The following is a 27,474-nucleotide window of genomic DNA, read 5'->3' as shown; positions in this document are numbered from 1 at the left end:
GATAGCTTATCTACCCCAACGCGGGGTGATCAAAACAGGCAAGAATTCGGGCACACGGGATTGGTGTTCTTAATAAGGCAAGCCATCGGGGTAGAAATTGGGAGGTGTAACAGGATCCCCATGTCAGTGAGCTCATTGAGGCCACAGGAGATACGGATGTAAAAGTGTTGTGATGACCTATAGAGGCTATTCCGGAAATATTTGGTAACAGGCTAAACTTTTGGAGCTGAAAGATACTGAAATCCGTACTGCCACGTACACAGTCAAGTAAGTATGGGAGACCAAATGCAGAGGACGGATATCATGCCAGTATTTACATGGGACTTCAGGAATGGCTGGTACGTATCAGGCTTCAATTTTAGCAATTGCGATCGCGATGCGATGATGCTCAATCAAAGATGTAATGATTTGGTTCAAACTATCTAGAAGAAATAGACTGCTTGACCGGATGACACCAAGTCTCTGCTTTTCTACCACTGGAGCTTAGTAACTGAGGGACAAGATCAATGAGCAGTCGCACCGTAATGCTCAATCAGATTCCAATAAGAATGCGCGGTCCATCTTCTCAGAGGCTTGCCAACATATATCATCATGATCGCAGTGCACCAGACAGCCTCTCCCAACACAGCTATGAGGATGAAGGCATCGCGAAGTCCAAGGTTCTCGATCATTGGAACCACAGCGTACCCAAACGCGAAACCTGGGTAGTGTTATTAGTGAAGATATGGCGATTGAACTGTGTACATACCCATCATGTTACGAATCAAGATGGTCGATACAAGACCTTCGCCAGCGACCTCCTTGTAAGTGTCAAGGATATAAGTGAAAGCGAGATTAGAGCCCATGGGAAGAGTTACGCAGATCAACCCGAGGCCAAAGACAACTCCAAACCAGTGGATGTGATACGAAGCGCCAACGCCATACAACAGACAGCCCGCCGGATGCATGACAAGCGCGACCAGACAAGTCCAAAGACGCTGCTCGGGTTCCATGACACCTCCATTACGACGGGCAAGGAACAAGGCCAGAGCATCTGACATCCAACCAGAAAGGAAGCATCCGACAGTGACACCGACAACAGAAGCAAGGTACGTGAGTCCAATGTTGTTGGCGCTAAAGTTGTAAGGAGGATTGCCCAGGATCAGAGCCAGAGAACCTCCAACAACGTTGTACCAGGCGAGAATCCCACCCACGAGAAGACCACCAAAGCCAATACCGGGGAACGAAAAGAGCAGACGGATGGGAAGGAAGAAGAGCTTGAAGGTGCTAGGCTGTCGCGAGTCGCGATAACCCCAGACCTTGAGCTTCCCCATATAGGTCTTTTCGCTCTCACCTGATGTATACGCCGTTGCCTCCATAGATCTTGATGTGGACTTCTCGTCTTGGACTGAAGGGTTTTGCTTCTCTGATGGAGTCTCGATGTCTTTTCCGACTGTCGCAGAGGCTTTGATGGTAGCTGGGTCGAGCGCAGCTGTATCAGAAAGATTTCCGACGTCGTGATGGCGGTAGAACATGGTCTCCTCAAACAGGAAAAAGGTGATGATAGCGACGCTTCCTCCGATTATGGCGAGGATATACTGGATCCATCGCCAGCCGAGTTCCTGGGCAACATAGCCAGATGCAACGGGTGCAAGGAACGCGCCACACCATAGAGTCCAACTATAGGCACCCATGTAGAAGCCTCGATCATGCGCAAAGAAGATGTCTCCAATAATGACTTCGATGAGAGTCTCTTGGGGCGAAGCACAGATACCAAGCAGAACTCGATTGGTGAAGAACTCGCCTCTCGATTTGATGAACGCAGTCCAAAGAGTGATTCCAGTAGTAAGAATGACAGAAACAATAAGAGTGAAGCGTCGACCATATGCAAGAGCAACACATTGGGTAATCATCGTCCCCCAACCAAGGAAAAGAAACAGAATTCCGTTGCCGGTACTCAGGTCTGCGATCGAAATACCAGTGTCTTTCTCGATCAGGATATATGCTGGTGACAGACCAGAAATCATAGCGGCCACGAAGAAGCACCATACCATGGCGCAGATGATATTCCTTGTCTTTCGAGGGATACTCCAGCGAAGAGGATCATCGGGGTCGTCAGTGGGCTGCGGAACGAGGACGATGTCGCGTGATTGCTGGCCATGCTTCACGTTGAAGATGCCTTGGACATCGACGAGCTGGACAGTTCCAGGAATGGCGACTCCAGAAGTCATTGCACTGGTATTTGATTACGAAGTAAATATCAATAAGACAATAGGGACAGCAATGAGAATTCTGTGGATTTTGAGAAAAAAAAGTACGTAAAGACTGCACCTTGTCTTAAAGCATCACAGCAATGCAGATCATCGAGACATCTATATGATTTATACTACCTTACTATCACTTACTAGACGAAGTGGCTTGCGATAGGTAATCTAGACAACCTATTTCTACCCCAACCTTTCGACTCTTATCGCGCGACCCTTGATATGAGGGACAGGGGGAGCTAGGAGCTAAGCTACCATCCCCGCATTGATAGCTCGTCATGTGTGACCAGGACCGGCATTCTTTGGGGACAGATTGAGTGGTCTGAACTTCTGACCATCTTATTGACATTCTTAGCGAGGAACGAGTCAAGTTCTCACTTGGAGGTGTGTCAGACTGCCATGTTGTCGGTACTTCTCCCGATCTGTTGCTTAAACACAGTAAAGATTCAAGTCCCGACAGTAGATTGGTAGCATTTCAAGAGTAAATACTGGACGTTATCAGGCCTTCAAAATCATGTGAGCTGAATTTGTCACATGGCTTTCAATTTCTATGAAAACCAGGTTTCCTTCTGTACCCATCCTCTTGAGATAATGTCTACAATCTATGACCATTGGTATTCTGTGAAGAAAACTTCTTTCGGTTCGCTTCATCCACTGCCTGCCGAACCAGCTTCGCATTTTCCAACACAGTCGGCGAATCAGAATGCAGACATATGCTGAACGGCTTCCCCTTGAACCCAAAGCTGAACGGATCCCCATTGATGTCCTTCCCTGTGTCCTTCATGGCCGCACCAAACGCCCGCTCATGACACAACTCCGGTGTTACAGGGTGAGATTGCGCAAAAGGGACAAGTCTTCCCTCTGGCGAGTAGTCTATATCAACATAGACCTCTCCTTGAAACGGAACGCCCATCTCGTTACACATGGCCTCCTGTTCCGGGTTCTGGCAGGCGTATACCGGCACTTTGAAAGTTGCACAAGCTTCTAGTACAGCTCTCATTATCCCCTTGTCTCTTTGCATGTAGAAGAAGAGTTCTCCGTGAGGTTTTATGTGAGACAACTCAACACCTTCGGCGTCCAACATAGCCTTGAGAGCTCCAACCTGATACAAGACCATCGCATACATGTCCTTGGGGTCGATTTCCATTTTTCGGCGTCCAAAGCCAAAGAGGTCTTGTAAGCCGGGATGAGCACCAGCTTTGACACCATGTTGCTTGCAGAGACGAATTGTCTTTAGCATGATGGATGGATCACCAGCGTGGAAGCCACATGCAATATTTGCTGCATCTATCAAAGGCATAAGTTCCTCATCTGGGCCCTATTGAATCTTAATTAACTTAGAAACAAAACACAGCATGCGAGAAATCTTACCATTTTCCATCGGCCGAAGCCTTCTCCCATATCAGCATTGATCTCGTATCTTTGCGCTAAACCAGTCATGATGCAGGATTTCTGATAGAATGAAAAATGATTCGACTTCGAGATAGGTCAACACTCGTGCTCAAGTCATGATTCGATGAGGAATTTGTGTTCATTATCTCCCCAATACACGTGATACATTCCCCCGTTCAGTTTATCTTGTTACAATATGACGTTGCTGATCGCTGAACCCCATGTAGCATTGGGGAAGTTAATCATGATTGAGGGACGACAGTTGGGGTAGAAAACGATCGTTTTGGGAAAATTGGGGTAGTAAGTCTGATAAGCAGCTGGAGCTTATCATGCTATACCCCTGTCGGTATACAATCACCTTTATCCATATCTTGGTTGGATACCCTGGAGCACTCCATATTTGATATTAGGTACAGCAACAGGAAGACTGGATTGATTGTTCTGTTTTCGTTAGGATTTCGGCAGGCCTCGATAGCCTTTCCTAGGGAGAAAAGAAGGCTCCAGTCGATTACAGAAGTGTGATTCATGTCCCGTTCCGATTGCTCATCCGTACCATGAAATCACATTTTGAGTTCCCATTTTCGGCGGAACTTTTGGCGATCAAAAGGCGAAGGCGACCTTGATTTGATCGAAGTGCGAACAGCTGATAACTCGCCTGAAGCCAAGGGACCCGTCAAACAGTATCTCAGTTATATCAAAGGCATTTCATCTGTAGTTAAGTTGAAGCAATACCCGTTAACTACATTGGTTTTCATCGAAGCAGTGATGCAGATTATTGCGCTTCTGAGACCTGTCTGTAGCAATAAACGGAACAGTCATGACCACGTAGGTTTGTGGGGAAAAAGAAAAACATCAATATTGAGTCAATTTGAAACTGTGACGCATCCTCAAGCTCGCTTCTTGTGATACGAACTCATCTGTTGTGTGGCTTCTGACAGACTGATGTAAGAGTCCATCAGGGTTCTCACCTACCAACCCTTTTGGTGTCGCTAGACCAAGATACCTAGCCTTTTGTTCGCAAACCTCATCTTCGACTGTTTTGGACATCGTGAAACTTGAATTGAATACACTATATACCTTGGCAATTCCGTTATTAAACTTCTTGTCAAAATGGAGCAGGAACCTGTGGAGGATGTACCCCATTGCCATCATCATCACCACCATCTGCAGTACCATACTCATCATCATCACCATGGTCCATCTCACGAAGTCCCGAGGTCAATGGGGGAACATAACAAGGCTCATTACAAGTATGAACCTTTCCTTAGTATGCTTCTCACAAAGACTAACTTATGTCAGTAATGCCCCCCCAGCGCTATTTCGATGGCCTTGGATTATTGAGCTGTGTAATCAAATATCAAAAGAGCTACGAGCGAACATAGACTGGATTGGTATCAAGCCGCCATCTTCAAGGCCGACAAAACTGTTAGATTACGCCTGCGGTGATGGCGTCGCGTCTCGGGTAAGACCTAACGACGTTAACTGTTGAACTATATACTGATTTTTACGAGGCACTCGCACCGTTCATGTCTACAGTGAGAGGCATGGATATAGCATCAGGAATGGTAGAGCAGTATAACAAAATGGCACTGAAAGCAGGCTATACCTCGACGAAAATGCGAGCTATTCAGGCCGATCTTATCGATCCCGAGTTGACGCCGTCTCCGGAAATCGATACGCCAGGATTCTTTGATTTTGACGTGGTAGTCATGTGCATGGCTCTTCATCATATCGAAGACCCGGATAACATGATATTGCAGCTCTCAAAACGGCTGAGACCGGGAGGAATTTTACTTATCATTGACTGGGTGGTAAGTTCTGCGGGCAGTAGTGCTCAGACAGAAAATCGGACGCTGGGAGCGATTAGTAGAATGGGATTTCAAGAGAGTGAAGTAAAGAGCTCATATGATACGGCTGGACTTGAAGATTGGGCGTGGAAATTGACCTCGGCGCCGTCTCAAGTACCAAGAGAGATTGGTGGTGAACAACAACTGTTTCTTGCTCGGGGAAGGAAGCCATGTAGTTAGCACAAACTATAAACCTGCTTTAGGTTTTCTCAGTCACTAAATATAGATATTAGTAGTTGTCGTTTTCCCACAACGACCTGAAATTCTTACCGTAAAGGTGATCTTGTGCATGAGTTTCCTGAGTAGTCTCTGGATAGTCTAGACACGTTGCTATAAGCTCCATGCGTCGGGTCATCTACCTGTACAACTTGACAGAAAAAGGAAACTCCCGGATTTATCAAAAAGCCAGATAGTCTTGAATCCTTACCCCTGTTGTGGTCTTCAGCCCTACGTGACATTCAAGAGGTTGTTGTTAAATGCTTGGCTGTTGGTGCAATATCAACCTCTAAAGCCGTGACTGGCTGCTGTGACAAAGACATCCACTTTGACCAATAGATCGATCTGTAACTCGACGGTTTCCAGGTATTTGACCAAGTAAATTCAGCCAGTCATGGGGATGATTGTAGACTGAAGGATTCGAGGCGCAGCAAATGACCCTTGTCGTCAGTCACACGATGACTCGTATCTTGCTGAACTTGTCTCTTTCAAGCCTGGTGGATAATGAAACCTACAATCTGGTCAATTCATGAGATTTTATTGATTCTCAATGAACACATATCCACTTCGGAATACCACAGTTCTCCTGCATCTTGCTCCAGGCCACATGCTCTGAAGCTGTCAGGTGGAGCATCAAGACCAAATTAGCGGCCTGCATACGCCAGACCACGAATGACAGGCCATCAAGAGGCGCTTGTGTCGCTAGAGTTAGCTTATCTGACTGCTACAAGCGAGTCCCTGGGCTCATTCCCTGAATTCAACATTATAATCCTTCATATCGCATTGTGTCAGGTCATCCCCAGAGCCGAAGCTGCGCCTCTCCTTAGCTTGCGTCAGCGCAACCATTTCTTTTAGGCATCCAAACCATTTGGACAAGCGCCACGTTTCGGAATAGGCAAAGTGGCAGGCTATATACCCGAGCTTTTTTCATTTCTGGTGCTCAGTCTCACCCTCTATTTTAACCTTATTTCTTCATTACCCATAATTCCAACCACCATATCAACACAACCATTTGCATCTCAAGACGTAAGCATTTCCCACCTATCTTCGGATTTTTGCTGACATCTCACCCCAGAGCCAACATGAAGCCTCAAGTCCTTCTCGTGGCTGGTCTCGCTACCGTAGCCATAGCCGATCAATGGCCCATGGCCAAGGAGAAATGCGGTCGTCTCGGACCCATGGAGTGGGATCCCAATGACCTTCCTCCCGATGTTGATGTCATGAATATTCGAATGTGTGCCGATCATCCTATGGGGGCCGGAAACTACTGGGGATGGGGCGAATATCTCCCTGACTGGTTTCCTCGCAACCCTCTTGCTGACATGGAGATCAACTGGCTTTGGTGGCCTTAGATTGGGGTGTGATGCGACATCGAATGGGTATCTGAGAAATGAACAATGTGAACATAAGTAGAAACGCTAATTTCAGTGAATCCGAATTCTTGTACATCTCAACCGAAGGGGTTTTGTATCCTAGCTAGGCTTTCATTCTTTGCGTTTCACAACATATGAATCCTAGATGAGACTGGACTGTTTTTGTTTTCACTATGGACTTCAGATACGAAGAGCTCAGTAAGCTCAGCGTTTGCAATCAAAATATACATGTTTGGGATCTCTACATGGTTTTGATCAGTATCCAGTCGTAAGTTCCCTCTTAACAGCATCCTCCAGAGTTTCTAGATCTTCCTCCTTGAGTCCAATCCTCTTGTTGTCCGTCTTCTCATAAAGCGTGCCCCCCTCAGACCAAATTCGCCGAAGGGTATATGAAACAGCCTTGGGATTTCCAGAGGCCCACCCCTTCTTTTCTGCTTCCCTCAACTCATCGAGAGTGTAGCTTGAAACTTCCCATGGCTCACCTCCCGTCTGCTTCTCAAGCTCCTTGAGAATCTGCTTAGAGTTGACGACAAAGGATTGGACGATCAGAGCACGGTTGAAAGACTCTGCGGGATGATGAAGAGCAGCGACTACGGCTTTTCCAACACTAGAGAACATTAGCTACAGCTCTAGAAAGACTTGGAGAGTGATCTCATTGAAACTTACTCAGGCATAGTTGTAAAGCCAATCTTGCCCTCCCCATTATCAATCAAGACCGCCTTCTTGTTCTTATGGTCAAACCCTCCAGCTTCAATAACATCAGGCGACAGGGTAAAGTACATGTCGATATATGGCCCAGTAACGACAAAGGTATACTTCAGACCATTGGCGTTTTCTCGGATGTACTTTCGCACCTTGAGTTTCAGCTGATGAGGCTTCTCACTGGCGCTCTGAGGCCCGTATTCGATATCTGTGCCGTATTCTGAAGGGAAAAACCACTTCACTGAACCAGACTCAGCTGCGACTTTAAAGAGCTCGATCTGTGTCTCGATGACATTGCGTCCTACCGCACTGATGACAGTATCAACGCCTTGGTAAGCCCTCTTTACGTCTTCAGTATTATTGACATCTCCTGTGATAATCTTGACGGCCTTTGACTTGAGCTCTTTGATCAACTCTGGTTTTCTGGTAACTGTGTCTTCTGAGGTGAAGATGGCCACCTGATCGAATGCTGGTTGGGCATTGGCGATAGCATTCGTGATATATCGTCCGATGTTACCGGTAGCGCCAAAAATGAGAATACTCTTGGGTTGAAACTCTGCCATTTTGATAGTTTGAGTGTAGCTAATGCCCCCAATACTCGCAGGTAGGGGCTGCGTTTATAGATGGTTCGAAGTTGGATTTATAAGCTATGATCCCGTATTGAATTTATAAGCTGTTGGATATTAGGGTTCTTGACTTTGTCTAGATTGGAAAGTGAATGATGATCGGAGAGGAACTAATGTCAAAGCGCGCCCTTTGTTATCACGCCCTACATGAAGAAGTTGAAATGCTCACGCACTTCAGCTGCTTATAGCGGGCCGAGGCGGGGTTGAGCACGATATATTGTTGTGAATTGCCTAATGTGGTTGGTAGACCAAGTTTGTCAGCCTCGATAGTTGAGTTACTTCAATTGAATCAACTATCATGAGAATTGCAATACCCTCTATATCAATATCATGAGAACTTTCGACTTCACCAAACCTTTGTTTTTAGGTGGCTTTGAAGGTTACGGCAAGCCAGGCTGGCTTCAATATTGCTTCTTTGCTTTATTTTACACACCCTGTGTGAATTTTATAAATGAAGTCTAAAAGCTATGGCGAGGCTCAACTAATGCTATAACTTAGTTTATCGAGAGACTATATTATGTTTTGTAGGTAATAAAAGACTTGCAGCGCTCACATTCCCGTGAAAGTCTCATCTTGATAGCTGCACCATTTGAGAAGATCCTCGTTCTCTTATTCAGTGTAAATTCTTAGTAGTAATTTGACCTGATTCAATCATGGGCAGTGAATAGTGGTATTTCTGAGTCAAACATGATAGCTTAAAGACATACTAATTTGAGTAAATATAGATAAACAGGTTTAAGTGAAAGGATAAAAATGTGAAAGAGGCAATATTAACAGTCTATAATAAATTTCTTAAGACACCAAAAAATATCTTAAAATACCCTTTCTTAGCCAACACTATTCCTAATAAGTTTTATGTAAATGTAACTCTATAAAGTGCTATAAAATAATATTTCGTGGTTCTAAAGAACTTCTCAACAAATAAGCTTCCTATATTGAAGTTACTGTACATTGATGTGAAGTCTATCTGAACCAAAATATATTGAGGTCTCTATAAAAAGGACTCTTCCTTCCGACTGTGCAAGTCATCTATTGTCAAGAAGTAATTATTCTCGAGACACTCTCGTCCTCAAAGACTCGCAATATTCCCACATTTCATCACACTTTACACATTCTCAAACCCGAAGTCCCATGCAAACACTTATTCCCACAGAAACCCACAATCTTTTTATATTCAAGATGGCAAATACAGATGAGAGAGCCAGATTCTATCGCACACAGCTTTACAAGGACATCGAACTCGGTCTTCACAACCTCCTCATTAAGAAGAGGGATGCCGTCTCTCCACCTCACTCATCGTCCGCCCAACACTACTATGCCGCCTTCAGTCGGCCGCCTAACTCTTCCTGGGACGACGATAGCGATCGATATGCAGATGAAGAGTATGACTGTGCACCCCCATGTCCTATCCTCGGCAAGGACATGCAGTTCAAGATCTGCCAACGCGAGCATCCTGACGGCGAGACGTGTGCAGATAGGGTTTGTTTTATCCCCAACGCCAGCGCGAGGAAGTACATGCTGGGTTTCATAGAAAATAGCCTGAGGCAAAGTCGATTTCTCGATAGGCTGGGACCCGTAGCTCACTGTCTAGTGAGGAAGTACTGCAGCAATCTCCCCTCAAAGGATATTGAGGCTTTCTCCTTAATTCTGCGTATGCTATTCTCTGATCTCCGTCACGCGGGTCGTCGGAATTGGGATCTTGAGGTTCACGGCGTCTTGAATTGGAAGTGTCAGCCTTTCGAGAAGTGGGTTGAGGAATTCATGACCGAGATCCACGGGGTTAAGTGGAAGAGAGACATGGAGGAGTAATTATAGGAGCAGGCGGGGGTATCACTACAACTCTTTGGTAATATCACTTTGCTTTCCTAGGAAACACAGTATTTTGGACTTGGAAAAGGTCTGGGATGTCTTTTGTTCGAAGGTAATTGGGGTTCTTTGTCGTTATTACTTGCACTATTACTCACGGCGGTTAGGCAACGGCTGCTTGCATGGCGCAACAAGAGTTATATCTATTTACAGTTCTCCAATAACCCCGCTAAATCTTCAATACCTAACACCTTACAATGAGTGACCCTCAACCCTCAAAACTGTCCTCAAATGAGCAAACGCCAACTTCTCTCCCTTATGACAAGCCAGAAGATTCGCCGTCTTGAGGACGTTCTTGATCTGTCGACCATTCAGCTCCAGACCAGCCAGAGCCTTGATCTCCTCCTCTTTAATCTCATGCGCAGATTCGCCCTCCATCTTTGCATCTACACTGATAGCGCGGCTCAAGAAACCTCGCCAGACAGACTCTCGGGCGGTGCTGTCGAGGGGAGGATACTCTAGCGACATGTGGATTCGGCTTTGGAAGGCCTGATCCATGTCTTTGACGCGATTGGTGGTGAGGAAGAGAATACCCTCGTAGTATTCGAGCATGCGAAGGAAGATTGAAACAATTCGATTGCGTTCGATGTCATGCGCTGAGCGAGCCTCGAGGAAGACATCGCACTCGTCGAGAAGGAGGACAGCGTTCCAGTTGGCCACCATCTCGAGAATGCGTTGAAGGTTCTCCTCGATGTCGTAGGCATCGCTGCCGAGATCACCAGCGCTCATGATGTACAGGGGAACCTTCATCTCCTCAGCCACCGACTCAGCAGTCAGTGTCTTGCCAATACCGGGACCACCAGACAAGAGCATGATGATACCCTTACCCTTTCCAGAGATTATATCGTCAAAGACATTCTTGAACTTGACCTGGCTTTGGGCGAAAGCGAGAATAAGTTCCTTCTGATCGGCAGGAAGAACAAGCGAGTCAAAGGCCTTGTCGTTGAACTTGACCTCTGTAACATCATCAATGAAGAACTCCATCCATCGCTTGTTCTTGAGGGCATAGCCGCGGACTATAGGACCCGTCATGATGAGCTGCTCTTCGCTGAGAGGAGCGCGCTGGTCATCATCAAACTCAGGCTTCTTGGCGCCCGAGTCGCTGTAACAATCACTATAGCAATCGTCGCCGTCGTCATCATTGCCAGCATCACTATCCCGATCACTGCTGGCGACAGGGCCTTCACCAGTCAGATAGTTAAGCCAAACAGTATGATCAGGGTTCTGCTTCTCCCAGTTCGCTCCATCGATGACAATGCGTGAGTTGACAGTCTCTTTACGAGACTTGGACGCATTGACCCACCAGATGGCAGTGCCACTGTATGCCTTGTAGTGATAGCCCGCAAGGCTCTCAAACTTGCGTCCACGTTCGAGAAGCATATTTCGTGCTGCATCATGATTGGGGTGGTACTCTAGAGGATAGCATGAGAGGCTCGAGAAGGGGGCAGTGCCGGGGAAGTCATTGATCTGCATGGTGATATCGCACCATCCCATGCTTCTTCCATCCCAATCAATGCCCTTGCAGTTCATCATGTAAGCAAGACCACCGCACTGTGTTTTTGCGAGGTATCCAGAGTCGAAGCGAACAGCAACGGGTCTTCCCTTAACAGAACCCCAAACCGTGCAACCAGGAGGGAAAAGAGTCCAAACATGCTCAAAAGCAACAGCGCGGTTCTTGAAGTAATCCTCCCGAAGCTGAATAATCTCACCCAACTCATCCCTCATGATCTTATGCAACAGCGAGACATGCTCGCGGGTGATTTGATCATAGTTAGGGTCATCCTTCGCGGCAGTGAATTGACCCCAGCGATGAACAAAGCATTCAAAGGGAGCATGGAACTTGAGGCGTGAAACATCAGTGACGATACCGGGATAGTCCTCAAAGACCTTTCCGAGAACGCGCTTGAGGTATGGAGATTGGATAACGAGGGAGTCAATGTCGAGGGGCTTGTTAGAGTCAGCCTCCTTGGGCTTTCGCTTGCGGATGATGACGGCGTATTTCTGGGTCTCCTCATTCTCTGCTGCTTCCTCAAGATCATCGGGGTACTTGTCTGTCCATGATCGGTCTCCGTTCTTATCAAACTTTGCGTATAGATCTTTGCTTTCTGTGAGGAGACCGACCATGACCTTTTCCTTCTTCTCTTCGTCCTCTTTTGGTGTTTCTTCTGACTTGGAGTCTTCTGTCTTTTGTTCTGTCTTGGTTTCTGTGGTCTCCTCCTTGGGTTCTGTGTCTGTAGGTGTCAGGATGACGGTAGACTCGTCACCGCTGCTCTTGGTTGAGTCCATAGTGTCGGTAGTCATGATGTACGTATTGGTGTTGATGGTAACTTATGTGAGGGAAGAATAGCGTTTGTAGTAGAGATAGGAGGATTAGATGAAGGCGTGTGAAGAAGTGTGAAGAAACTTAAGATGATGACTTTTACTGCAGCTTGTATGTTACTCTTTATACATAATATAACACCGATTCAGCCTCAGGTAAGGCGTCCATCTGTAGGCACGACGGCATATTACTCACACGGCATTGCCCAGACCCGCAAAAAGGAATGCCAAGTCGAGCTGTGAATAGCTACTCCAGCGAAAATCAACAGTGAACAGCGGGTATATGCCTCTCGTAATCATCTGATAGGCTGAATGATTTTATCGGCGACCATTTGCAGCAATTGCTGACCGTGCTGATCGCAGCACAGCCCGTCAATGGATCTAGAACCAGGCACCGGCCCATAAGGCTTAGGCTGCCTGCAGGCATCCAACACCGCCTCAAAACTGGAAAAACCATTGTAACTGACCAAAGTTCCATCTGAAGGTTACTGAGCCCGGGATTGGATGGCCAAAAGTGTCATCAGAGGTGTTGTTTGAGGATGATTTAGGATCTGCAGAGACACGAATGTTGAGCGACGTGAACCTCACATCATTGCAGGCAACAAAGCTACACCAACGAATAATCAGAGATATTGTCGAAAGAGTCTTTTCTGTACTACCGTGAATGAGGAATTACAAATTTCCACCATCGAGGATACTCGCAGCAGCCTCTTTGATAGCAGCCTGCGCCAAGAGAAACAGACTTGGCCCAACACTAATCCTCGCAACACCAATCTCACCCAATTCCTTGGTTGACAGCGCATCCTTGGTTCTATGCGCCAGCTTGACCGCAACCCTTCCATCAAGCTCTTTCACCAAGGTCTTAACCCATGCATCTCGTAGGCCCCGTCCTGAGCCACCCCAGTAAAACACTGTGGTAGCACCAGCTTCAAGGTACGCTTTTCCGCGTTTGATAGCTTCTTTCATCGCTTCAGCTTCTGAGAGGCCTGTGTCGACATGGAAGGTGTCGCATCGTGCATTGACGACGAAATCGGGACAGCCTGCGTCAGAGGCAGCTTTGAGAGCTGCCTTGAGACGTTGGACTTGTTCGTCGATGGGGTAGAATTCGCCTGTTTCAGAACTCACATCCTCGATGTTGGCGCCGACAACACCAAGCTCAACAGCTCGCTTGACAGTAGATTCAATCTGAGACCCGTACCCATCTTGTAAATCGGCAGACAACGGAATGCCAGCCGCTTTGGCGAGCGGTGCAACCTTGCTAATCGCTTCCATGTTCTGCTCTAGGGTGAGCTCCTCATCTTGGATACCGTATGTTGCTGCAACGGCCCAAGACGCTGTCGCTAGAGCCTTGACTGGCTTAGAAGTCCCATTGTTGAGTGATGTAACGGTTTGGAACGAAGCGACGTCCCAAATATTTGGGAAGACAACTGGTGATGATGGCTTGTGAAGAGCCTTCAGTTGTTTGGCGAGGTCGTTGGACATGGTCGATAAATTTTGATGATGTATACGATGTTGGTAGTTCTTTGTTTATTTCTCAATTATAACATTTCTCACGATCTTTATAAGCCAAGACTGAGGAGTCATACTACATAGTACATGTCAATACTTAGTGTGTTGCTTTTGATGTGAAGGGCGCGGGGGACGGGGTAATGCGGCATAAGACGGGTTAGTTGAGTTATAACGACCGCATCAGCGAGGCTTTTCAACACCAATGATTGCAATTTTTGGCATCTTTCTTATGATCTTCACCAGATTCAAGACTCCTCATATCCTCCAACATAATCACTTTCCCTTCAAATAGCGCAGTTGATCTTCAAGCACTCCCGTCAATATGGATGGACAAGGGTGCCTCGCTAGACCTTCCGCTTGGGATTCGCTTGTGGGGATGTCCCATGGCGATTCAATGCTAGAGGACGGCTCAGCAGTGTCACAATATTTATGAATCGTGTCACCACTTTGTCACTGAATCATCTTCTCACTCACTGTATCACTCAATATCGCGAATATGCCTTTTCAGCTGCGCCCTGCTGTCCCAGAGGACATCCCTGAGATGTGCCAGGTCTACTACTCAGCCTTTGGTGACACATCTATCGGAAGTCGTGTCTTTACGTCCGACATCGAAGCCTCAGATCGCTTCTTCCAGAAGACATTCACGGATGACATTGCAGACCCTCTGTGTGAATTACTCGTCGTTACTCACAAATCATCCCCAGACTCAAAAGATGAGAAGGTAGTTTCGCTAGCGAAATGGGCACTCCCCGGTGCCCCAATTCAAGACCCTCCACCAGCCGAGGCATGGCCAGCAAATGGTGATCTCGCTGTCGAGTTCTTTGGCGCTATGACAAGAGGCCATCGCGGGCTCATGGGCGATAGACCTCATTATTATCTCGAAGTCATCTGCACGCACGAGACCTGGCAACGCAAAGGCGCAGGCACTTTACTTCTCCGCTGGGGCATCGAGCGTGCAGACACAGACGGTCTTCCATGTTTCCTTGAGGCTACACCCAAAGGAAAGCTGGTGTACGAGAAGCTTGGATTCAGAGTAAAAGCTGAGGAGGAGTTTAAGTGGTCGTTCGGAACGTTTGTGGAGACTTACATGGAGCGTGATGCAAAGATCGAGAAACGGACAATGACGCGGCCGAAATCCAAGGAATTCGCGTAGATCTTTGTGTCACTGAATGGAGATTTGTGCGGGTTACAAACACTGACCGGGCTGCTTTTCTGTCTCGCGCTGGTATGGGTTCCTTGCATCTTCAACTCCAACTGCGAAATGATACACAATGTGCACCTGCGAATGGATACATTATGCCTGCGGGCACGAAGAAAAAGCCCGATATATCGACTGCACAACGAGAAAAGAAATCTCCAACAGCTCCGAATGCTCATGCGGGAGCGTTGACTTTACTGTTATTCGATCGCTACGGCCCTGCGGAAAGGCCGGATGTGCATACAAAGAGTGCATGATGAGAGGATGGATCTGTTGCAGATGCGGAAAGGGACCTAATGAGGGTCATGTTTGCAAGCAGGATGTTAAACCATGGCGATGGGACTACTTTGAGTGTGGGCATGATTTCTGTAAGGACTGCAGACCATGGAGAGGAGAACGACAAAATGGATATCATGGGGGTCATTCCAGAAGAGGATCGAAGGAGATTATTCGAAAGGGGCTGCATGTTATCACTGGAAGAACAGAGAGAGTTTGACGATGCTACGACGTCCACGGTCTATCAGGGAAAGCTCTAGAGGAAAATCTGCATATTGAGTTTGCAAATGATACCATCGAAGCTATCACGGACGTTTGAACTCGGCCGAGAGACCGATGGACCTGACGATCATCCCCGTTAATGGCTGCAAGAAAACCCATGAAAATTCTCCAACAAAAATGCCAAGGAATACGGAATCTCCGGACTTTTTCTGCCTCGGCCTGGGGGCGATCGTGGCGTCTACGTGGCTATGACATCTTATCATGACGTCGATCCTCAATAACTTTTTTTTTTTAGTCGCTGTACCCAAAAAAATCTAGGAGATCTTGGTAACTGTGCACAAGACACTTACAGCCAATTCGGTCACCAAATGGGAATAGATCAATGCTTCCATGCCTTTGCAGGTTTTTTGTCGCGTGACTTGCCCCTTGTTTTATGATGCTGACGATGATGCTGTGAAACCTTTCTTTTACTCCTTTTTAATTAATTATTTATGTTGTTTGCTTCCCCCCTTTTTTTCCCATTGTCGAAATTGCTGGCTCTTTCAGCGAATAGTTTGGTCATTTACTTGCATGTGAAACCAGTGCTGTACCCTTGTCATAGCGTCCCGGCCCGTGTAAACGTCACCCAAAAGATACAGCCACAATTAGATTTATTTGCGCTGTACGAGCAATCCAATCGCCGACGGAGTTTCGCTGTCTTTTCACTTTCTAAGCACAAACTTTCTATCACTATTGACTTCACTTAACGATTATTATTTCTTCATTCTCTTCATCCTTGATCGATACACAACAAGCGACACTTCATTATTGCGCACCGTCGCATCAGCTTTCATCATGAACGCCTCCAAAATGTCCTACCTCTCACGCCTAAGCCCGATTCCTGCATTCCCTGAATACACAGGGCCCTACAAGGTTGGCACCGTCGATGTCGAGATTCCTATCTCTGAACTTGAAGCGCCCAGCGCTGCCCCCGAGGGCGTCGATCAGATCCATACCGTTCAGTATCGCATGTTCTACCCAGCTGTTCCCGAATCGCACGAGAAGCACATCAGCTGGTTGCCCAACCCTCAGCGACAGCATCTCGTTGCATACACAAAGTTCCTCGGTATTGGGCCTATGCTGGCAGAGTTCCTTTCGTAAGTGTGCCAAATTTGAAGTGTTGCCATGACTTGCGCTGACAGTCAACAGATTCCTGCCCCGACATCTTCACTACACTACGATCCCAGCCCACAAGAATGCGAAGCTCCTCGAATCGTTGACCGAGAACAAGCGATGGCCGACCATGATCTTTTCCCACGGTCTGGGAGGATGCCGAAACTCGTACTCTTACATCGCAGGCTCCCTTGCCTCTCACGGTATCGTCGTCATCTGCCCTGAGCATCGCGATGGCAGCGCTGTCGCAAGCTTCATTCGAGTTCCCGAGAAGCAAAACGGAACCATCACCTCCAACGGCCGAATCCACGTCCCCTACGAGAAGATCTCCCACGATGTCAGCCCCGAAGTCTACCAAGCCCGCGAAGCCCAACTCCGAATTCGATGCTGGGAGCTTGGTATGATCCATCAAGCCATGCTCGCCGTTGACAATGGCACACGATTGACCAACTTGAACCGCTCAACCCCAAGCCTCGATCAATTCATCGGTCGATGCAATATCCAGGATCCTGGAAGCATTATCTTTGCTGGCCACAGTTTTGGAGCTGCTACGATGACACAATTCCTCAAGAGCACATACTACGCTGATGTTCAAGAGGTAGCTGCTATGGAGAAGCCCATCTTTGTCCCTGCTGAGGGCAGTGATATTCGAAAGCAGGTTACTGAGAAGACCCTCATCATGTTGCTCGACATGTGGTGCATGCCACTGATGGCTCCCAACTCGGCGCCTCTATTCAACCTACCGCTACCTGCATATGCCGACAAGGCCAGCGCTCCTGGTGGAAAGGCTATTCTGGCAGTCGAATCGGAGCACTTCTTCAAGTGGACCGACCATCTTCACATGAAGGCGCGTGTTTTAAGCCCCGATCCTACCGTCAAGGTCGTTACACCTCAATTATTCGAGCGGCCCAGTGGCTACAAGATGTCAGAGCCAAACTTCTTCTATGTCGGCAACTCTGCACATCTCAACCAGTCCGACTTTGGAATTCTGTTTCCGTGGTTGACGCAGAAGATCTTCAAGGCTGAGCAGCCCGAGCGAGCGCTTCGTCTTAACCTCCGCGCTCAGCTCCAGATGCTTCGCGAGAACAACTTACCCGTCGGTCGCACATTCGCCGGAGATCTTGTTGACGGTACTTCGTTCGATAAGCTCGACAAGTTCAACGAAGCCAACGGTGATCCCTGCAAAGACGGCATCAACAATGACCAAGCCATCTTTGACAAGAGCGGCAACAACCCTGTCGAGTTCTGGCGATGGATCGACATCATTGGTCTTGGAGACGCTGACGGAAAGAAGACAACTGAGAAGAAGGTCGAAGAGGGCGAGGAAGAGATGAAGGGCGAGCTTGATCCTAGTGAGGATCTGCCCGGAGCTCCGCCTTCTATGACCGGAGCTGTCAGTGCTGCTGCGGCGTAAAAGGAACACAAAATGATTATGAAAGCGATTTGACCTTTGGGTGGGATTATTTGGAGATACCTCTTTTGGCGCAAGGTTAGGAAAGGCATATTGGATTTGTAAGGATATTGGATGCGGATACCAGCTAGACTCTTTTGTAAAGTACGAATACATCTTGATTTACTCTTGACTTGCATATCCCATCTCAATGACCAAAGTTGACCCATCATTCTGCCATATTCCCCCAACGCCACCAAACACACACTTCGTCGATACAGGGTTCCACATTCGTCCTGTTATTTCATCACTTTGAACCGTGACATTTCCTCTTGGCGCACACGCAACGGTTCGGCAGGTTTCTTCTGTCGTGGATAGGCATTGGCCACCTGGGATGCTTATGTGCTGTTCTGCATCGGTGAAGTTCGACCATGCGGCTATGGCGACTGGGCAGGCGATTCGATCGGGACCGGGTTCCTGATCATGGTTAGTGACGTCGAATGTCTGAGATTGGAGATCTTGCCGTAGTGCAGACGAGTGTCTCGGGTGTGTCGTCAGACGGAGGTTTGAGATACTGGAGCGGATCGAGGCCTGTTTTGTTGAGGAAGGAAGACCATGGGAATTTATCTATGATGGGCGTTGATTCATCGTGACGTCTCTTCAAAATTTCTTTTCCCTGCGATAAAGATGCTAGCAAGATAATGGCCGTCTTAGTGAACATTGTGAGCAGGTGGTGATGCTATGTCTCAGGCTAACATCAGCGATAGAGATGAGTAACGATGGCGCTTTAAGCGTTCCTTACTGCTTGCTTAGAGAGTTTTCCAAGATCAATTCATTCGATAGACAGTCTGAAAGGTCGTAACTGCAGCTTCTAGAAAGCTTCAAACCAAGGGATCACTCTGATGACGACTCCTGCTTCTTATACTTCCACGCAAGTGCAATTCTTATGTCATTACTTGGCTAGACCTTGGTAACTGTGGAAACACTGACTCTTCGCTTATCTTTCGCCAAATGAAGCACGGCAGACCTTGTACATGAGGTTGTGATGTGCGTGGTTCCGGATGCGGAGGTGAGACTGACGGGCCGCGGTTCTTTTGTTCTCGATCCGGTGTCGAGAACTTGAGACACAAGGATATAAATGGATCTTCAAGGATAAACTACTGGTTCCAAGCGAGACCTTTCATAAAGGCATGGCAGTATACCAGAGCTTCCTGGTACTTGAGTTAATGTAAAGTTGATGCCTGATTAAGTTGAACATCCATATCTAGATATTATAATTAAGGCTACTTTACTAGCACGCCACTGGGAGGCCTTCTTCTATTCTAGAAGCCTACCATGACGCCATAAACTTTACTGTCACTGCCACTCGGTCGGTGTCCAGTCACCTCTTCTTTCGTAGATGCACCAATTGATGTCATTGAAGTGAGACACCGAGGCCTCTGTAAATAAGTACCACCTAACCAAGCACCTGCGCATCCGCCGGGCCGATAATGTTGCTCGAGGAGAGAAAGGCCAGCTTGACCAGTACCTTTGCCTACCTAATAACTGTCCCTCCAAACACTGAGCTATCGAATGGACCCTCAAGGGCGGGCAACTGTGAATCGTGGACCCTCGCAATGGAAGCACGGGCAAGTCTCAAACACCCTTGCCTCCCCAGAGGAAGAACGTCGACACCGCTTGTCTAGCCTGCAAGAAGCGCAAAGTGAGAGTAAACATATGGAAATCTTGAGCGGGTGAATTGTTTGAGCTGTAGCACCAACTGTGCGATGGCCAAGAGCCACGGTCCACCGTCTGTATCAAGCGCGGCCTTCTATGCGACTGCTCTCCCAACGAGAACTTGTTCCCCAAACATGGCATCGATATAGCTTCACATTCTGCCCTGAAATACCCCATTACTTGCGTAGCGAGAATAATTCTTACTCCTAATCTCGTATCTATGAGATGGTTAATGAGGATGCGGCGGGGAGTAACTCGAATGCTGGATTGAATGCGGGAACAGTCGGTCACCAACCTCAAAACACGGCACCGCATCAGGCTGCTAAATCGATAGAGCGGCGCATCGATACACTGAGGCATTCGCAATGGAAAATAGTTCCAGCGAGCGAGAACTTGCTTTGGGGGCTTTTCAAGATGTACTTCTTTTTTCCACAAGGACCACTTCTTAGACGACATAGTCGCTGGTCGCGAGAACTTTTGTTCATTGTATCTCGTCAATGCAGTCCTCGCTGGAGCATGCGTCTGCTGAAGAACCTAGATGCACACTTTAGCTGACGGCTATAGCATGTATACACCAAAACTGCATACCGCACAGAGTTTAGGAAGCCTCAAGCGCTGCAGTATCAGTTCTTAGCTAAGGCTAGAAGGATTCGGGGACTCGAGAGTCGTAGAGATTCGTTGACAACTATCCAGGGTCTTCGGCGCGGATCATGTCGTTGCAGATACCAATATGCGTTTCGAGACGGTGTCACGGTTATACTACCTCAGACACGTTATTGAACCGTTCATACTTCAGTACCACATTCTCCTCGGCTTCATGACACTGGGCACAATATCCTCCGCCAAGTAATGATCACCGGAAGCCACGAAGGCCCTACAGTCAACACTCGTCCTCGCACTTAAAGGTCTATCAGAGCAAGCCAACGCAAGCTACCTAGTCGTTTCTACATTCCGCTTGCTGAAGGACATGCTCAAACAAGGAGACCCACGACTCCTTCAAGGTCTTACAGATGTGGAACAGGAAAATAAATCGGTAAAGGCCTTGATTGCAAGTCATGCGAAAACTCAGATTCCAATCAATGATGTCAGCATGAGTGAAGATCTAGAATAGAGGCGTATGGGAGCTCTCGTCACTGCTTATTAAGAGCCGGTAGTGAATGATGCTGTGCCGGGTCAAGATAGTAATAAGAGATAAGGATAAGTGTTTCGTGTATACGGCCAGGCACTAGCCATACATTACAGGCCGCGTGTAATCCTGATCTTGTCTAGGTTCTTTATGTACAACTGGCCGATATGAAATCATTGGACATGAAGATAAATATACAAATAAACACGGAAAGTTGGTGGAACTGTTTCAATGAAAGTCAACGACCTCTTAACTTGTACGAATGTGGCCTACAAACAATGACATTACTCCTTTGTCTGACCCTTCTCCCATATGCTCTTGAATATTAAGCATCTTGGCTCAATGATGTTCGCATTCCTAACCTCCAATGCCTTGGCTGGTTCCTTGGCAGAATCAGGTCCCACGCCGCCTCCAAAGACACCGATATTAGAAATTTGTTCCCACCCAGGGCCATTAGTGGGATCTCTGATGAACTTGCCCCAAGCCTTCTGCATCTCCCTGCTTAGCTTCTCCTGAAACTCGGTAGCATCTTTCTCGGGAAAAGTCCCAAAGAGAGTTGGAATCTCTGCAGAGTGATATGCTCCACTGCCCTTGAAGATCTCAGTATTGGAAAAGCTAGCGTTGTAGATATATCGCCAGGTCTTTATGTCTACCTCAGCGAAGTCTTCCGCGACGTAGCGAATGGGACACTGCATGCCGATTTCAGTGGCCATTCTGGTAACCTGGTCGAACTCGTTGTTGATTCCGGGAGATCCGATGGGGTAGAGGAACTTGAGGAGCGAGACTTGGAAGTCACTTATCCCCGGGGCCAAGGTTTTAAGAGCATCCTTTACGGTGATGTTCATGAAATTGGGGATTCTGGCCTCATCTGCTGTTGTACCCAACATAACAGGAACTCGGGCCATGAGCTTTGGGTTGTTCTTTGACTTGAGCCGGATGTCGCGGGGATAGTTTGATAGTGTGACTCCGTCATCGCTGAGAGGTGCGAAATCAAGCATGCCCCTTTCGATGATATCCTTAAGCTTGGCAGCTGGGATCCCGCGCATGCACTTGAGGACTTGATCAAAGTCACCTTTGTCACAGTCAGCTAGCTTGGTTGCATTCTTCCAAGAGCCAGTGGGCGTAACGTTTGTTGAGGCAGAACCCGACTGCAGAATAGCCGCGCGGAAAGGGAGAGGATCTGGTGGAGCCGTGAGAAGATCATCAACACTTCCTGCACCGGCACTTTCACCAAAAATGGTGACTTTCTTGGGATCTCCTCCAAAGGCAGCGATATTGTCTTGCACCCAGGTAAGGGCTAGTCGTTGGTCAAGGAAACTGGGCCATGTTAGTAAGGAAATATGGTTGGGATGCGAGGTCTCACTCACCCAAGATTCCACTCTCCCTCAGGCAAATCGTAGGTTTCAGGAAATCCAAAGATATTGGTCCTGTAATTTACAGTAACAACAACCAGGTCTTCATAGCCCGCCATCTTGGATCCTTCATAGTAAGGCAAAGATCCAGATCCATGACTGAAGCTTCCTCCATGAATCCAGAACGCAACAGGCTTTGAACCGGGTTTTGCACCTGCAGGGGCAAAAATGTTCAAGTTCAGGCAATCTTCACTAGTCCCAGCTGGGGGTCCAGGTGTAGCAAATATCTCAATCGTTTGATTTCGTCGTTCTTCAGGATAGTTGAACTTCATAAAACAAGCGGGCTTGTATACGGTGGCATTGTAGGGATAATCCCATGGTTTGGCCGGCTTTGGGGGACTGAAGCGAATAGGCTTTTCGGCGAAGGGGATTCCCAGGAACTGATTGACTTTGAGCTTGGAATCAGGAATGGACGTTGAGGTTCCGATTATGATACCATTGTCTATGGTAGCGGTTGGGTTACTGGCGGTTTTAGATTGTGGAAGCGCGAGTGTTGCTCCCGCGTAGAGAGCGATTGTAAGAAGTTTGTAGGAAACCATGATGATGGCCGATGATATCGTAACATAATCGAGATTCGGGAAGAGCTAGAGCTATTTATACAGCAGCCACCTCATCTTTGACCATGTCATCGCCTTCGTCTATGCTTAGAAGCCAAGACATAGTAAACAAGCTTAATTCCGCTGTCAAGATCACCAAGCATTAAATATCCAAGCTTCGCCTATTCTCAGTGGCTCAGACACCAAAATACCAGTAAACAGCCAATGACAAGTCCAGAGTTAGACAGAGACTCTGACTTCGTCGAGGCGATATTGACCTTACTTAACTTGGTAGCATACTGCGCTTTGTCTGATTGGTCAGATGCAGATGTGTAGTTCTTGGCTTTACAAGGGTATCGCAACATGAGGCCCAAATGGGTTTAGAGCAGAGCTTCAGCTCTACTTCCAAATGGGGCTGTAGGTTCGCACAGCCTCTGACGAAATGAAAATTCGAGGCTGAAAGGAGATTGATCCATTCTTATGATGTCAGGAATTCCGCCCTGTTCTTTCTGTTAGAGGACACGGTAAGTTCCGGCCTAAGAAAAGAACGCCATCGAGCTATCTTCTGAAAACATCATGTCCTTGTGTCAAGCCGAATATAATATTCAGCTACCTATATAAGACAAACATTCGCTCTATTACTGTCCATCAGCTCTTTCAACTTTATCCGTCGTTTGTAATTCTTGGGCATGTCAAAATCAAGTCTCCCCACACGTTCATAGTATTGGCCTGCCCTTCGCAAGAGAATCCCTTCGCATGATACTATAGTATCAGGATCAACGACAGTTGATTCTTCGAACTCACTCCGGCCAATAAATCCTCGCAGTTTATGGAGCGCGTGCAGTCCGAGGAAAAGTACCTCTAGTATTTCAAAACTTTCAGGCATCAGGCTTTCGGCATCATATTCGAAATTCACGGCGTATTCGTCTTCACTGTCTTCTGTGAAGCTTACATGACATGCAAACACAGGCCTTTGCACTGTTGAAACAATATCGGTTTCCGTGAACGGCCTTCCTAGGTTTATGTTGATCAGTGGAGCTTCAAATCGAAGAGCACATTTCTCAGGAGTGTCGAGATTTATGGGGCCGTGGTTGTCCGGGAAGACATTTGGTTTCGTGAACCGTATGAAGGAATGTGAGACTGGAAGAAACCAGATATTGAGGCACCTTGTAGCCCACGACCAGGTGGGTACCCCGGCCAGTGCGTTGTGAGCCTTGTCGTACGAATTCTTCCATAGCAACCCATCAGCAAGGTGTGAACGAAATACTCCGGCAAAGTACTCGCCACCATGAAGGTCAACAAGTCGGTTAGCCAAGCCTTGAATTGCAACGAGTCGATCAGTTTCGAATGTGAAATGCATCTTGGAGTACCTGGATATGAGCTCTGTCCATGCGTCGCTCATTGCACTATCAGGTTCTTGGGCAAGGCTGATATGCGACCTACTGGTTCTGATGTCTTGAGCAGTGTCCAAGTCGCTTCCATACATAAGACTCTTCTTTGTGCCGTTACATTGCCATATCAGAGCATGTTTGGACCAATGCAGGATCCGAGGTGACAGAACAGCCTCTTGTAAGCACCATCCTCTTGACCCCAGCGGCTCAGCTGACCAATCTTCTGAAGGTGAAGGCCTAGGTACAGAGAGACAAATATACTCTTGTTTGTAATTGTCGAAAGCCAGTGCGCACGTTCTCAGAGGATAACTTCGAGCAGTCTGCTCAACAAAAAGCCCCTGGCTACTGTCCGACGCAGCGGATGCCGAGATGAGGCATTTAGAATGTAGGTAGTATGATCCAATGCGCGGTGCTTCTGTGTTCCAATCGTCAAGGTACACATCCTCGAGATCTGATTGAATGATGCATATAGCATCAATCCATAAGTATCGAAACTTCAATAGCCGTGTGAGTTGGATAGCATCTTGTATAGTCTTCGGGAGGTCATGTACTGAGATCCCTTCGCGCCTTGCAGCTATTGTTGCTCGGGTAGTTTTGGCGTGTTCATTGGTAGAGCCCCAGCAATAGCTGAGAGTAAGATACTTAGGCACTAGGTCTTTGCACAAATCCTCGGCGGTTACAATGAGTCTGACGATACTGGGGTCGTTAGTATCGACGTCTATGAGGCGTGTTGGTGGGTTTGGGTTGAGATCTTGACGAAACCACCCAACGTCGCATTCTTGATGAACGCCACGTTTGTTGATACAATCGTGAATTTGATCACAAAGCTCATCTTTTAAATCAGGTCCCAAGGCCATGTCTAATGATATTGGAGCAGCGTTCTGTTCTTCCGTTAATTTCTGAGAGTGCCATGAATAATCACATCAACTTACCGCAACCTCTTCGTCAGCTCTGACGACATGTACGGATATCGCAAGGAGAAACAGGATATCTCCAACGTAGAATCTGCAGACTACAGGCCAATTACCCGCATCGAAATTATCCCTTCTTCAGGATAGGCCAATGTAACCTTTCGTGGGCAACCATAGGAAACAAGGACCTGCTGGAGGAGACTTCAGGCCCATGGTTCCGAGACTATAGTATACTGTAGCACGAAAACTACGACAAAGATAACAGCCTCTGGCAGATGATGTCTCAAGGGCTTCGAAAGAGTCGTGGTGCTGAATAGCAGCCGATGCCTGCCATTCTTCAAGGTTCCATGGTATGCGACGGCAAACACGGCACCTCAATTCAACAGAGGTTCTGCCCTCCATGGCTAGCGCCCCTTGCGCGATTTTCTTTGTGCTTCTGGGAGACACGAGACAGGGAGTCGTTGATTTAGGAAGTGAAAGTCTAGAGTGTAGCACATGATAGTCAGCAAAGCCACCATGCAGCTCGGTATCCTGACCAATCAACTAGGCTAGCAATTTGACTAATAACGGAGAACTACGAGTACCTCGATAAGAGCACTTTGCAATTCCAGATATTTATCTACTGAAAAGATATATACATATAAATTCTTATCAATGCGTCTCTTGGGGCTGCGAGACATCTTAATTCTCGTCCATGAGATAAACATCGCGCTCGAGGGCACGAGTATTGAGCTTGTATTTGTTAGCTAGACTGGTCTCCGTCCTAATAGTTGACTAAACTTACCACCTTGGAAGGAATGTTGTGAAGATCAGTGATACCAATCTGAGCCGCATCAGCAAGAATCTCGGTCTTGAGAATCTGGATAAGCTTCTTGGGGCCCTCCACGCCATAGACGTTGGAGTACATGAAACTTGAAGAATGTCAGCAAATTTCCTAAGCAGTTAATGAAATGAAAACTTACGGACGGCCGAGACCAACGGCCTTAACTCCAAGAGCCAACAGCTTGATCACATCACTTCCGTAACGGATACCGCTGTCGGCGATAACCTCGGTCTTTTTGAAGATCTCAGGTGCGTTGCGTCGAAGCTCATATGCAATCTCAAGGGGAGAGGGAGAGTAGTCGACTTGACGACCACCGTGATTCGAGAGCCAGATACCATCAGCACCAGCCTCAACAGCGCGAAGGGCATCCTCAGTGGTGGTGATACCCTTGAGAATGATGGGAAGCTTGGTATGAGACTTGATCTCCTTGAAAAGATCCCAGCTTAGAACAGACGTGGCACCATTTCTGAAGTTTGTTAGTTGATATTAGTGTTAGAAAATGGTGAACATACGCATTAGTGGTATCATAGCGAGCAGCTCGGTGACGAGTAGATGTAGCAGGGGCATCAATAGTCCAGACAAAAGCCTTGACACCCTGGTCCTCAGCACGCTTCATGGCATCCCAAGTAACAGAGAGGTTGGCATTGGAGTAGATCTGCTGGAAGATGGTGTTGCCACGCTTCTTGCGCTGAGCTCCAATCTCTTCAATAGTCTTGGTGGCATAGAGAGCAGCAACATAGAGAATATCTTCATCAGCAGCTGCGTCAACAAAGTTGAGCTCACCACGGTCAGAGTCACCATAGCCAGCACGAGCGGCAGGTGAGATGAAAATTGGAGCACTGAAGTTATGGCCTAGGATAGTAACACCAAGAGTCTCGTTGAGGCCCTTCACGCTGGCGAGTTGATGAGGTCGAAGTCTGGCCTTCTCCCATACCTTGAGATTGTTGCGGTAGGCCCACTCTCCCGCAGCAGCAGTACGATAGAAAGCGTATTGCTGATCAGTCAAGACTTGGCGGGCAGCAAAGTCAAAGTCAGGGACACCACGGATATCCTTGAGAAGAGGTCGGCTGCCCTCGGTCCAGTTGGTGCTAGCGAGGTAAGTGTTAAGACCAGTGTCAGGCTCGTTGAGCCAGGGCTCATAGGCAGAGACGGCAGCCGCCAGAGAGGCAATGAGAGTTGAAGTACGCATAATGAATGGATTTACCTGCCGGAGGTTATGGTAAAGAAT

At 47.5% G+C, this 27,474-nt stretch overlaps 14 protein-coding genes; 5 read left to right on the top strand and 9 right to left on the bottom strand.

The window, feature by feature from the left end:
• Positions 1-503: 503 nt before the first annotated feature.
• On the bottom strand, positions 504-2,210 carry FFUJ_13134 (related to HOL1, putative substrate-H+ antiporter; the record flags this gene model as incomplete). XM_023575781.1 has 2 exons in its annotated part: positions 504-700; positions 749-2,210. 2 exons carry the CDS (start codon positions 2,208-2,210, stop codon positions 504-506), a joined length of 1,659 nt encoding a protein of 552 aa, XP_023429039.1.
• Positions 2,211-2,838: 628 nt separating this feature from the next.
• On the bottom strand, positions 2,839-3,683 carry FFUJ_13133 (related to Lactam utilization protein lamB; the record flags this gene model as incomplete). XM_023575780.1 has 2 exons in its annotated part: positions 2,839-3,561; positions 3,615-3,683. 2 exons carry the CDS (start codon positions 3,681-3,683, stop codon positions 2,839-2,841), a joined length of 792 nt encoding a protein of 263 aa, XP_023429038.1.
• Positions 3,684-4,745: 1,062 nt separating this feature from the next.
• FFUJ_13132 (uncharacterized protein) lies at positions 4,746-5,662 on the top strand (the record flags this gene model as incomplete). XM_023575779.1 is given in 3 exon segments in its annotated part: positions 4,746-4,902; positions 4,904-5,097; positions 5,147-5,662. Coding segments are annotated over 3 exon segments (867 nt in total).
• A 1,118-nt stretch (positions 5,663-6,780) lies between these two features.
• FFUJ_13131 (uncharacterized protein) lies at positions 6,781-7,050 on the top strand (the record flags this gene model as incomplete). Its single annotated transcript, XM_023575778.1, has 1 exon — positions 6,781-7,050. One exon carries the CDS (start codon positions 6,781-6,783, stop codon positions 7,048-7,050), a length of 270 nt encoding a protein of 89 aa, XP_023429037.1.
• Positions 7,051-7,326: 276 nt separating this feature from the next.
• Positions 7,327-8,336, bottom strand: FFUJ_13130 (related to phenylcoumaran benzylic ether reductase; the record flags this gene model as incomplete). XM_023575777.1 has 2 exons in its annotated part: positions 7,327-7,678; positions 7,738-8,336. The coding sequence occupies 2 exons, from the start codon at positions 8,334-8,336 to the stop codon at positions 7,327-7,329; spliced, it is 951 nt and encodes a 316-aa protein (XP_023429036.1).
• Positions 8,337-9,578: 1,242 nt separating this feature from the next.
• On the top strand, positions 9,579-10,208 carry FFUJ_13129 (uncharacterized protein; the record flags this gene model as incomplete). Its single annotated transcript, XM_023575776.1, has 1 exon — positions 9,579-10,208. One exon carries the CDS (start codon positions 9,579-9,581, stop codon positions 10,206-10,208), a length of 630 nt encoding a protein of 209 aa, XP_023429035.1.
• A 249-nt stretch (positions 10,209-10,457) lies between these two features.
• Positions 10,458-12,566, bottom strand: FFUJ_13128 (related to TOB3 (member of AAA-ATPase family); the record flags this gene model as incomplete). The annotated part of the gene is made up of 1 exon (XM_023575775.1): positions 10,458-12,566. The coding sequence occupies one exon, from the start codon at positions 12,564-12,566 to the stop codon at positions 10,458-10,460; it is 2,109 nt and encodes a 702-aa protein (XP_023429034.1).
• Positions 12,567-13,256: 690 nt separating this feature from the next.
• Positions 13,257-14,066, bottom strand: FFUJ_13127 (related to carboxyphosphonoenolpyruvate phosphonomutase-like protein; the record flags this gene model as incomplete). The annotated part of the gene is made up of 1 exon (XM_023575774.1): positions 13,257-14,066. One exon carries the CDS (start codon positions 14,064-14,066, stop codon positions 13,257-13,259), a length of 810 nt encoding a protein of 269 aa, XP_023429033.1.
• Positions 14,067-14,589: 523 nt separating this feature from the next.
• On the top strand, positions 14,590-15,246 carry FFUJ_13126 (uncharacterized protein; the record flags this gene model as incomplete). Its single annotated transcript, XM_023575773.1, has 1 exon — positions 14,590-15,246. The coding sequence occupies one exon, from the start codon at positions 14,590-14,592 to the stop codon at positions 15,244-15,246; it is 657 nt and encodes a 218-aa protein (XP_023429032.1).
• Positions 15,247-16,623: 1,377 nt separating this feature from the next.
• FFUJ_13125 (related to acetylhydrolase) lies at positions 16,624-18,355 on the top strand (the record flags this gene model as incomplete). XM_023575771.1 has 2 exons in its annotated part: positions 16,624-16,925; positions 16,978-18,355. 2 exons carry the CDS (start codon positions 16,624-16,626, stop codon positions 18,353-18,355), a joined length of 1,680 nt encoding a protein of 559 aa, XP_023429031.1.
• Positions 18,356-18,514: 159 nt separating this feature from the next.
• Positions 18,515-19,052, bottom strand: FFUJ_13124 (uncharacterized protein; the record flags this gene model as incomplete). XM_023575770.1 has 2 exons in its annotated part: positions 18,515-18,808; positions 18,867-19,052. The coding sequence occupies 2 exons, from the start codon at positions 19,050-19,052 to the stop codon at positions 18,515-18,517; spliced, it is 480 nt and encodes a 159-aa protein (XP_023429030.1).
• A 2,405-nt stretch (positions 19,053-21,457) lies between these two features.
• FFUJ_13123 (related to triacylglycerol lipase V precursor) lies at positions 21,458-23,124 on the bottom strand (the record flags this gene model as incomplete). XM_023575769.1 has 2 exons in its annotated part: positions 21,458-22,490; positions 22,541-23,124. The coding sequence occupies 2 exons, from the start codon at positions 23,122-23,124 to the stop codon at positions 21,458-21,460; spliced, it is 1,617 nt and encodes a 538-aa protein (XP_023429029.1).
• A 610-nt stretch (positions 23,125-23,734) lies between these two features.
• Positions 23,735-25,369, bottom strand: FFUJ_13122 (related to tol protein; the record flags this gene model as incomplete). Its single annotated transcript, XM_023575768.1, has 1 exon — positions 23,735-25,369. One exon carries the CDS (start codon positions 25,367-25,369, stop codon positions 23,735-23,737), a length of 1,635 nt encoding a protein of 544 aa, XP_023429028.1.
• A 735-nt stretch (positions 25,370-26,104) lies between these two features.
• Positions 26,105-27,435, bottom strand: FFUJ_13121 (probable CYB2-lactate dehydrogenase cytochrome b2; the record flags this gene model as incomplete). XM_023575767.1 has 4 exons in its annotated part: positions 26,105-26,155; positions 26,208-26,334; positions 26,386-26,712; positions 26,759-27,435. The coding sequence occupies 4 exons, from the start codon at positions 27,433-27,435 to the stop codon at positions 26,105-26,107; spliced, it is 1,182 nt and encodes a 393-aa protein (XP_023429027.1).
• Between the last annotated feature and the right edge of the window lie 39 nt (positions 27,436-27,474).

This window comes from Fusarium fujikuroi, chromosome FFUJ_chr04, assembly GCF_900079805.1.
Source record: "Fusarium fujikuroi IMI 58289 draft genome, chromosome FFUJ_chr04".
Taxonomy (NCBI): domain Eukaryota; kingdom Fungi; phylum Ascomycota; class Sordariomycetes; order Hypocreales; family Nectriaceae; genus Fusarium; species Fusarium fujikuroi.
The sequence above is the reverse complement of the archived record's forward strand: the minus strand, read 5'-3'. Positions and strand labels throughout refer to the sequence as shown.